This window comes from Protopterus annectens, chromosome 2.part2 (genome assembly GCF_019279795.1).
Source record: "Protopterus annectens isolate FY-2018-M chromosome 2.part2, PAN1.0, whole genome shotgun sequence".
Classification (NCBI taxonomy): Eukaryota; Metazoa; Chordata; order Ceratodontiformes; family Protopteridae; genus Protopterus; species Protopterus annectens.
The window spans coordinates 1153898949-1153910540 of NC_056730.1; the positions used below are offsets into that span (position 1 = coordinate 1153898949).

At 41.5% G+C, this 11592-nt stretch overlaps 1 protein-coding gene across 1 annotated transcript in view; it reads left to right on the top strand.

Annotated features, from left to right (window-relative positions):
- The window catches only part of LOC122796057 (procathepsin L-like), a 112516-nt gene extending 107167 nt beyond the window's left edge, over positions 1-5349 (top strand). The window contains exon 6 of the mRNA XM_044064521.1: positions 5250-5349. Within this exon, the coding sequence (XP_043920456.1) occupies positions 5250-5349 (100 nt within the window). The remainder of the gene's footprint in view (positions 1-5249) is intronic.
- Positions 5350-11592: the final 6243 nt, after the last annotated feature.

An 11592-nucleotide genomic window follows, 5' to 3' on the forward strand; every position in this document is an offset into this window, starting at 1 on the left:
CTATGCATGGGGGGGCTCACCTGGCAGGGAAGTGCATTCAGGGCAAATGGAACTCAAGTCAAATGCACCTGCATATCAATCAAAAAAATGTTAGCTGTACAAAATGCTCTGAAAGCCTTCAAGGACCACATTCTTCCAGGACAATTAATTGTAAAGACGAACAACACCACTACTACGTGGTACATAAACAAGCAGGGAGGTACACATTCTTACCCCCTCTGCAGACTAGCCATGGCAATGTGGAACACAACCCTGAGCTACCAAGTGAATCTACAAGCCCAATTCCTGCCAGGAAAACTAAACACACTGGCAGATGAACTGAGCAGAAACCTCATGGACCCACATTAGTGGAAACTGGAACCAAGGATTTTCAACATGTTGACAAGCAAATGGGGGAGCCTAGATACAGACTTGTTTGCCTCCCTCCAGAACTACCAATTGGACAAATTTTGCACAAGGACTCCCCACAAACAAGCTTGAAAAGTGGATGCTCTTTCCTTCAGCTGGAAAAACCTATCCGTTTATGCCTTTCCTCCTTTGCCTCTGCTCTCCAAAGTACTACTAAAGATCAAACAAGACAAACCAAGGACAATTTTGATTGCACCAGACTGGCCACACCAACAGTGGTACCCCCTCTTGCCCAGTGTGTCACTGTTGACCCCATGGCATTTGCCTCAGACTCCTACCCTATTGTCTCAGCAGGAAAACCAGATTCTGCACCCTCATCTTCAAACACTGAACCTAACAGCCTGGCTAACTACCTAATCTCTCCTTTACCATCCCTCAGTAAACCATTGATGGATATTATTTTAGAGGCAAGGAGGCCTAGTTCTAGAAAATCTTATGCTGAAAAATGGAAAAGATTCTGTACCTGGAACCAATCTCAAGGAATGAGCATAGCAGTGCCCAATTTACCTCAGATTTTACAATACTTAACTGAGTTTCTTCACAAGGGCCTGTCTTTCTCCTCCATCAAAATTCATGCTTCAGCTATTTCATCTCATTATAACACAGAACCTCCCTTCTTCTCTCATCCACTGCTCAAGCAGTTCCTCAGAGGGGCCAACAATGTACGACCAGCCAGGAGAGCTCCAACTCCAGCCTGGGACCTGAACTTTGCATTGGAGAAACTCGCTCTTCCTCCTTTCGAGCCAGCTGCTACTGCAGACTTCAAATTTCTTTCTTGGAAAACAGCTTTCCTTTCAGCAATCACTTCAGCAAGAAGGGTATCTGAATTACAGGTCCCTATGGCAGTGGAGCCTTTCATCATCATTTATGCGGACAGGGTGTCCCTCAGGACCAAACCCTCCTTCATGCCCAAGGTGGTATCCAGTGTGGCCCTTAATCAGTCCATTCATTTGCCAACCTTCTTTTCTAATCCACAGAACAAAGGGGAATGAATACTGCACTCCTTAGATGTGCACAGACAACTTAGATTTTACTTGGACAGGACTAAACCTCAAAGGAAATCTGAACAACTGCTGGTGGCATTTGCTGCAGGGGTAGAGGGGAAGGCTATTTCAAAGCAAACCATTTCCAAATGGATAGGCCATTGCATTAATTTCTGCTACAAGCACCATGGAAAACCTATCCACAGGGGATCAGACCCCACTCAACCAGGGCTGCATCTACCTCTACAGCCTTTCTCAGAGGCGTCCCTACCAGGGACATCCTAGAAGCTGCTACCTGGAGTTCTGTACATACTTTCACCAAGTATTACCATCTGCCAATTTTCTCTAAATCCAGAGTTGGCTTTGCCACTGCAGTCTTGCAGGGCCTTATAGCTGGTCCTAATGCTATCTAAATTCCTCTTCCCATCCTTAGCTTTGGAAATCTACCCAAATGTGATGACTGCCACAGTGAAAGATGAAGAACATAGTACAGTTGTGTACACTTACCGTAAATGTAGAAGTTCGAGTGTATTCACTGTTGCAGTCCTGGTTACCCTCCCTCCAGCCCCCTTACTTCTTTTGGCTATACCTCTACTCTCTTTATTGTGCTCAAAAGCTTTTTGGTGTATTTGCTTTTTTGTTGGAAGTATATCCTTGTTTATTCATAAATTAAATTGCTTCCATTGGGGGGCACCTTATATCTGGAGCAAGAAAAACTGATGTAATGGAGTCAGCTGCATGTTTTATACCCCTAACGACCTGACGTCATGGAAGAAGGGACAGCAACTGATGCAGGACCCAAGACTTTGTTAATCAGGCTGACTGAGGGCTACTGCAAGCCCATATATGATGACTGCAACAGTGAATACACTTGAACATCTACATTTTTGGTAAGTGTACACAACTGTACTTTCTCCACTCTGCTGGAATGAGGCCTGTATTTAGGCTCTGGTTGAATAGGATGCTCAGTGGGAAAGCTACTTCTTGCTGGAGATGGTACAGAATACAGCCTGGGATACTATCAGGTCCCATAGAAGCTGTGTTATTTGCCTTGGATAGGACCTTTAACACTTTATCTATGGAGATGTGAGGTGTGGGATAAGTATTGGGGATGTCGTCAGGGCCTTTGTGGAGACAGGGGGATGAAGTTTGCACTGAACCTATTTGCTAGCAGGTTGGCTAAGTCAATAGGATCAGTGTAAGTGATCCTGTTAAGTACTAATTCGGAAAAAGTCTGGGATTTGCCATGGAGGTTTCTGGTGTAGCTGAAGAAGGCTTTGTGGTTTCCCTTTGTTTTGGATGCTAGTTTGATTCATAATTGACTTTGGAGGTTTTCACTAGTGATCTAATTTGCTTGTTGAGGCTAAGGATGGAGATTTTCCAATTTGGAATTTGTTCCTTTTTACCCTTGGACAGCAGTTTCTTCCTTTTGTTGTAAAGCCTGTTGATAGTGGATATCCACCAGACAGGTTTGTGTTTCTTTGAGCAGCAGGTTTTAGTTCTGTTGGGTATGGCTGAGTCCATGCAGTTGTACAGGTGCTTCTATACTGCACTGGTGTACAATAATGCGTAGTTGTCTGAATCCCCTGAGGGGGGTAGTGGTGTAAAGCTACTGATACCCTCCCTTAGGAGGTTATAGTCAGCTTTTGAGAAGTTTTTTAGCCTGGTTATGGCTTGGGGGGGGGGTGGAGTAGGATAGAAACTTTGAATGAGACAGACCGATGATCTGATCTTACCAGTAAAGAACATACTATGGGAGTGGTGCAGCGGTCACCCATGTTGGTGAGGACCAAGTCCAAAATGTTAAGTCCCTTTCTGAGGGAGCTGATCTAGTGCATTAGAAATGATGAAGTTAAGGAATCGTTGGGTGAGCGCATTTGTGCAGGAATAGTTAACCCAGTCTATGGTGGGGTAATTGATGTCACCAAGGATCAGGGTGTTGAGGGGTATCTTGATAGAGTCAAGTAGATCCATGTAGGAGTGGGTGTCCTGAGTCCTCTCTCACCAAATTCATAAACCTTATCTTAGACCTTCCTCTTTTCCTCTTACCTGGCAGCACCAACCTTTGCATCTTCCTCCCAATATACCCAGCATCCCTCCTCTGCACATGTTCAAACCAACATAATCTCACCTGTCTTGCTTTTTCTCCAAACCATCCAACCTAAGCTGACCCTCTAATATACTGATTCATAATCTTGATCATCCTCATCACGCCCAGTGCTAGTCTTAACATGTTTAACTCTGCCACTTCCATCTCTGACTCCTGTGTTTTCATCATTGCCACCATCTTCAATCCATATAACACAGCTGGTCTCACTACCCTCTTCTAGACCTTCCCTTTCACTCTTACTGGTATCTGTCTGTCACAAATCACTCGTGACACTCTTTTCCACCCACTTCATCATTTTTCACCTCTCTTCCACACTCACCATTACTCTGAACTGTTGATCCTAAGTGTTTAAACTCATCCACCTTTACCAACTCTACTCCCTGCAACCTCACCATTCCTCTAGCGTCCCTCTCATTCACGCAGATATATTCTGTCTTAGTCCTGCTGACCTTCATTCATCTCCTCTCTAGAGCATATCACCACCTCTCTAGAGTCTCCGCAACCTGTTCCTTACTCTCACTACAGATCAAAATGTCATCAGCAAACATCATAGTCCATGGGGAGTCCTGTCTGATCTCATCTGTCAATCTGTCCATCACCATTGCAAATAAGAACACACACGCACACACACACACACACACACACACACACACACACACACACACACACACACACACACACACACACACACACACACACACACACACACACACACACACACACACACTGCCTCACAGCAAGATGTTCTCTGGTTCAATTTTCGGCTGAAATACCTTCTGTGTGGAGTCTGCATGCCCCTCTGTGGACAAGTGGGTTTCCTGTGGAGGCTCCTATTTCCTCCCACATTCCAGAGACATGCAGTAGGTGGATTGGACACTCTAAATTGGCTGTAGGTGAGAGTGTGTGTGTGAGTGAGTGGTACAAATTAACTACCGTGGCAGGGCTAGCCACCCAGTGATGTAAACCTTGGCTCAAGATGATTGTCACTGCTGAAGTGACACCCCAATCCCATGTGCAAAAATGGGGAAAGGGGGTTGAGGATGGATGGATGGATATATATATATACTTACGTACATAGTGTATTTGCTGGATTGTAATGGAGATCACCTTTTCTGCACCTTGTTTTTAATTCATTTAATTCATCCACCTCTGATCATTTTTTTGCCCTTTTTTTAGCTAAGCTCTTTCTGTCATGGTCTTTGTTATAGAAGGGTGTCTCCATTTCATATATCATCTTATGGATCCAAATCATCTTGTATACAAAGGTTTCTTAGAAAACTGTTAGATGATGAATATGCCCTCTAGTGAAACTGAATGATGAGCAATAAATTACTGTACAAATCTTTGTGTAAGAGATGTTTCTGTGAAAAAGGCTTGCATTGTGGTTAGGTAATTTTTCATTCTGTGGTAAGACTTCTTTACACAGATGTATATGCTGACTGTAGGAATCCTACTTTTTGGGTTCTCCCTTTTCTTTGAGATGTCTGTACTTTCATCTGTTGGATTACTGACTATTAATGCAGGCTTGCCTTTAATACACTTCCTTTCAGAACAGTATGTTCACACAGCTTGTTAAAACATGCACATTAATGTAGTTACGTGTTTCTTAGTAAATGCTTTATTTGGTATTCTGAAGGCCACCACACCCCACTAGTCGTATACTACAATACATACATACTTATGTTGATGACATAAAGGCTCAGATTTTGTAACTAATTAACTAATCCTTATTCTGTTTTTTGTTTCAGTTGGGGTGCAAGCTGGGGTATGCAAGGATACTTTTATTTGGCAAGGAACCAACAAAACAAATGTGGAGTTGCCACAGCAGCTCTCTACCCTCTGGTATAATTTCTGCAGCAGTTGGGAGTTCTCATCTGGAAAGCAAAATGCAGAAATAATACGTTCTCTGGCATGAAGACTTCCACAATGAATTTGGAGCAAGAGGACTTCAATAAAAGTTTTAATTACAGAATTAGCAATTTTCTTAAAAGTTAATGACTTTGGGACGGCCAATGAGGGCATCAGATGCTTGGCTAATTGATTCTGCGTTGCACCATGAACGTTAAGCTACATATTTAGTTCATTTTCCAATAAGATGTTTGTAAAGCCAATGCCATCTGCAGCTGCCTGACTAAACAATTGTGTTATACGATGCATGTAAATTATTTTGAATTAAAACGTTGTGAAAAGGGTTAGGGACACTTTCTTAAATCACATTTCATAATGCTGAGCCATGGTCTACACACAGAACCAGAAGGCAGTGAAATAACAATCCCTGATAATCTCAGCATAAATGTATTTTTTGTAATGGGTGTGGCACAAACTCATCCCACATTACCACTGCAGCCCTGCTACTTTAATTGCACCTCGAGTTGGGCTTCTTGCAGAAGAGAAAAGAAAGTAGTGATGCTATGTTTGAGAAATTGTGTTCAACCTGATCAGCATGGCAGACCGAGCAGTCTGTGTCACTGTATGTATAGCAGTTAATGTACTCCTAGCTCCTGTGTTCAGAGGCTGCACACAGTTTGGGAAATTGTACTTTATAGAAGAGCTTTCAGTCCTGCTAAAGATTTGTGTTTAAAAGGGAGGTACTTGGTTTTGAAATGGGTCCACTTGGCAAACTGCACCTATATTAGTTACTTGATAGACCACTAAGATAAGGCCTGTAAGGAGACACAAAACTCTAAGGCTTCTTTGGTGTGAATGTGCCCATAAAAACTTAAGAAAGAAAATGGCATGGGCATTCAGAAGCCTTGTAACTGAATCCACCAGAATGGATGCTACTGGTACTTGGACAGTTCAAATGATCAAACTTTCTCAAGCTGTCAAGAAAAGCAATTAATAGAGTTGAAGGATTTTAGATGGAAGGGAAAGATGTCAACAGTCAAGCTGGATAAGTTGATCCTTGCAATAGACAAGGTTAGGCTTATCTGATTTAAATGGGTATATCAAAGCTACACTGTTAGGGCTCCTATATTTATTGCACAAGCAGAAAGATGTAATTCAAAGTGGAAAGGGATGATAATGAGACAGGGGGAGCTCAAGAAACAAGCCGAGACTGAGATTTTGGATGGAGATCCTTAAAGAGAAAAATAATAATAATCATACATAATATTATATTCATAAGTAGCAGAATTCTAAGAACAAATCCAACACGGGAACGTAGAAAAGAGATTCTGAATAGGGATGACTGCAATTAAGGGTACAGAGAATAGGCAAGAGTGGGCTGAGCTTTACTGGAGAAAAATGGCAAAGGAACCAAGGTACCAAGGTACTGAGAGCAAATAATTACAGATGGAAAGGTAACAGAATGGGAAGATGCCAAGAATTCATTTGGACTGCAAGCTGGAGACTGTCTTCTCTAGCATATTGCATGATCTGTGGAGGTTAGAAAGAATTGGGAAGAGAAATTGGATAAGCAACTCCATAAGAAACAATCTGAGGATGTATGTATGTATGGCTTCTAAACATGCAGCAAAGCCTAAAACATGCCGTGTTTAATTAGGTATTTTTATACCCCAACTCCAAAGAATTTTTCTTCAGGTACATTGTGAATGTTGGAGGTGTGATGGGCAAAGTATTTTTGGGAGTGCAATGATTTGGCAGACATTAAAAATATTCTGCAGACTACTATGGCAGAAATACTGAGTGACAAATTGCTGTAACTAAGGGAATTCTTTTTTGAGCTGTAATACAGAATCAGAATTGCCCAGACATAGTAACGCCTTGCTGAGTTTAATTTTAATGGCTGCTAAAAAAACAATTATTAGAAAATGGTACTCGAAGTCTAAACCAACTGTACTAGAAGTAGTGAACAAAGTAACGAGATAACAAAATGGAAGTGGGATCTTTAGGAAAGAGTAGGAGCAAATTACACACAAATTGGAAGTGTGGGAACAATACATGCAGAGTAATATTTTGGAGGAGGCATGATTTTTGAGAAAAGGCAGGAATTGAATGAGCTATTTAATGTTTGACTGGCAATGATGGCATATATTATAAGTGATGAATAAAGTTTGCAACTGAAAATATGTCAGCACCATTTGTTGTCATTTATAAAAATGTATGGTTGCCTATGTCATAAGTCAATAAGGATGTTTCTTGTTTAAAAAAAAAAGCAGAGCATATAGACCCCTCTCTTGTGCATAGCTCCCTATAAAAGAGAAGATGGGGTCCTCAACCCGCTTATTACCAGTAAATACCTATACCCATTTATGTCAACATTAGTCTATATGACCAAATCATCTACAGACAAATTTTTACACTATCAAGTGATTAGCCCTGACATGGCACACAGCGGCTATTGTGCCCCTCAGTCAATGTCCGAAGTGGTTGTCTATACAATTCTTCACCAAATAGGAACCATCTGTGCTGATGCCCATAACTCCATTCTTGTGTGCATTTGTGATGGAAACACCCAGCATGTTTTTGGGATATGCAACAGAGACCCAGAGAAAAAAGACAGCCAAATGCCTCCGGAATGGGAGAGTCAGACAGGGTCACAGGACTGTTAGTGTCCACCCATGGGGTGACCATGGTCTCCTAGGAAATACGAACCCCAACATTTTGAACCATTAGTTTTTATGGTCATTTCCTGTTCAATATTCGTGTAAGAAATATGAAGAATATTGTTTTTATTGTTAGTAGAATATTTGTGAAATGGCTAGCCACTGACAGTCTGAACGTTGGCTCTAGATGATGGTCACTGCTGATGTGACACACTGACATTATGTGTATAAATGGCAAAATGGGGTTGTGGATTGATGGATGATATTCTATTTGTAATTCTAAAGCATGTCAGTAAAGTTGCTCAAAAAAAGAAAACAAATGGATCCTTAACCCTGCTTGATATCAGACTGGGGGACTGACTTGTCCCGATGTTCTCCTGTGATTGCTGTTGCTGTGTGCCTTTCCAGAACTACATGGAGCACTGGGTCCTCTATATTCTTTTGAAAGAACGCTAGAAAACTAGGGATAAACACCCACAACAGAGGTGTCCTGTGGTACACTAGGTGTACTAGTTTGTCCTGGTTCTGCATATTTCCTTCAAGCTTCTGAACGTCTTACTCAAAGGTTGATGCCAAAAAGAGATTGCCTTGGTGACCTCTTGGCAGGAGTATAGTTGAAATGTGATGTCATATTTTGGTACCCAAGGAGCTACATCTGCTTTACTGCACAAAATGTGATTGACAGTTACATGTGTTACATTTTGTGATTGACAGTTACACAAGATGCAACCAGAGTGTTTGACTTTACTTTCTATGGCCCATTGTGCAACCCTTTAATACATGGTACATTTTATCAGCTAGATCTATCTAGACAATAATCATATGATTGAGGTAGTTCGACACCTGCAATGCCACTGTGGTGAATGTGAACATGTGCTTCCAAAACTTATCCATTACACAGGACTCCATGACTGGAAGATGGACACCCAGGCACTCAGGAGTTGGAGCCACTCCTGCAGAGGCAGTGGTATCTGGTTTAGGATATTCTGACTAGAATGAACACCCATCACACTCTTGAGCCACAGTCACAATACATACTCCACTTTCTTGGGTACTTAGGCCACTGTATCTTGGGTCACCCAAGTGACCCTTGCAAAATCTTTCACTTTCAGAAAAAACACTAGGAAGACTGTGGGTAAGCATATAGGCTATAGACTTTCTCCAGTCATGTTGAGGGAAATGAATGGGGTTTGATAGCCATTTACTCTCTTCTGTGGCATCAGCTGAATGTATTCTCCATCTCTACAGGATTTTGAATGAGGGAGAGTATACTCTTCCTTATCCAGATCCCTACTGGGGAGTTTAAAGAACAGTCAATAAGTTTTGCCTTGCTCTATACAGAGAACTCCGAGTATGAGAAGTAAAGGAACCTTGTGGTAGAAGTTCTGGCAGGGAAAGACAGAATAAGTCTCTAGGAACACCAGTTCTGACACTGAGGAATTACATTACAGTCACCACAAAACAGTGGCAAACCACTTTTCAGTTAAGCCATGGTAAAAGACAAATTATTATTATAATTATTAATTATTATTCAAGGGATAAAAATTCAAAGGGGGTGACTACATTGAGTGGCACTGGAAGAGACACCTGGATGAGATGGAGGATGGACAGTAGACCTCCTCCAAGCACCCCTAATGAGCCTTCTGCTTGGCATCTTGCTCACACTTTGGCTATGGCCAGAGTCAACAAGCACTGAAGCTGCAGTAACCACACTTCTCTAATTAATTGACTCGCACTTCCCCTGTCCAATATCTGAGGGCTCACTGGAATAGGTAGATGTAGGCCTACTGGCTGTATACAATGGAATTTCAGAGGATGGCTGTATGTCAACCTCAGTGTCAGAGACAACCTCTGAAGCCCCTTACTGTGCCTCTGTTTGGCCACCATCATCATTGGTGTCTACTGATACACTGACATCAGGTGGTAGAAGTCCCACACTTCCTCTGTCAGGATCAACTGTGATAATGAGCTACAAACACAGGAACAATTAATACCTAAACTACTATACTCCAATATATGCTAACAAAACAACAGTGCTGCTCTGCCACTATTAGATAGTTCAGCAATGCAAACAACAGTTGTGACATCAACATCACACACAAAAATATTTGTTTGAATTGCTCATCAGTACTGACATAAAAATATTTGGTTTATCATCTGCAGATGAGGGTCTCCTTTGTCAGCCAGATGGTCCTGGAAGAAGTTAAGCAAAAGGTAAGGACAACATCATCACAATTAGCAGTAACACAGGGAGTAACAGTTTTACCCCTTTATATATCCATTAATTATACTTTCAAAAATAACTTGGATGACAACTCCAGCCTAAGATAATCAATCAGAATATGTTGTTAACCACAGCAATCTTCAGTCTCCCCCAAAAAATAAATTCTTGGGAAACAGAAGTAATGTATTGATTTAAATTGTTTTACTATACAACAGTATTCAACAACTGAGATACAAAAGCCTACCTGGAAGCTATTCCTGGGACATGCTTGCTGTCCCTGAAACAGTCACACCAATGTCAAGGACATGCTGTTCTGCACTTTCCTGGGAGATATCTGGATCCCTGACAGTGGACAGGGACTCTTCATTTGTTGTTAGTGGTGACTTTGTTGCAGGACCCCTGTTACCCATCCAAACATGGCCCATTGCAGCTGCTCTCCTCAGTGCAGATGTGATTATGTCAGTTGCCATATGACACACCTGCTCATATATCCTGTTGTGGCCACCTACAGCATTAGCATCGTTGACAATTTGCTGCCAGATCTGCATTCTGTGTGACATATCTCCCCATCCCCTTACAAGCAGGAAGGCACCATGTTGCCCCTACAAGCATCAACAATAACCTGGTTTTCAGCATCAGTGAAGGGTGGTCTTCAAGGATTGAGATGCTTGGGTGTCATAGTCCTATGTGTCCTAAAAGACAACAGAAGGATAATACACATAAGTATCACATAACTATAAAATAACTGTTCCCATATAAAACAGAAAAAGGTAGCATCTCAGTATTAGCTACTGGAGGAACATAAAACAGTCTAGAGATTTGAAATACAAACAACAGGCTAGATGCAAAAAAGGAGATTAACAATAGCAACATATCCATGTTTGTGCAATAACAGAAATGCAGCTTTACTCCACCCCAAAAGAACAGGCAAATTATACATTTTGCTAACAAACCATCTTTGAAATGCTAAAAGTGCTATCAAATGAACTGTCCCTGAAACATATCTACAGATTTATCACAGTACATTCCATTTTAAGGTATTGACAATCATGTATACTTGTGAAATGCCTTGACAAACATGCCCATGGCATCAGTACACTTCTAACTAATGCATACAGATAAAAGTGTAAAAGCCTTTGCTTCAGATTTTTTTAATTACATTCCAGCATATGCAATATGTAGCTGACAAAATGCAAGCATACCTTCTCAAGTTCAGTAATCCTGTGTGATATATCCCAAAATAATAGTCCATGTTGCATTCTCCACATAAACAAGTCTCCTAATCTTCAGTTTTCCTAGTTACGTGGTTGCCTTTTTATATGGTGTAGATTCAGGGCTGCTAGCATGGTGAACATGCAA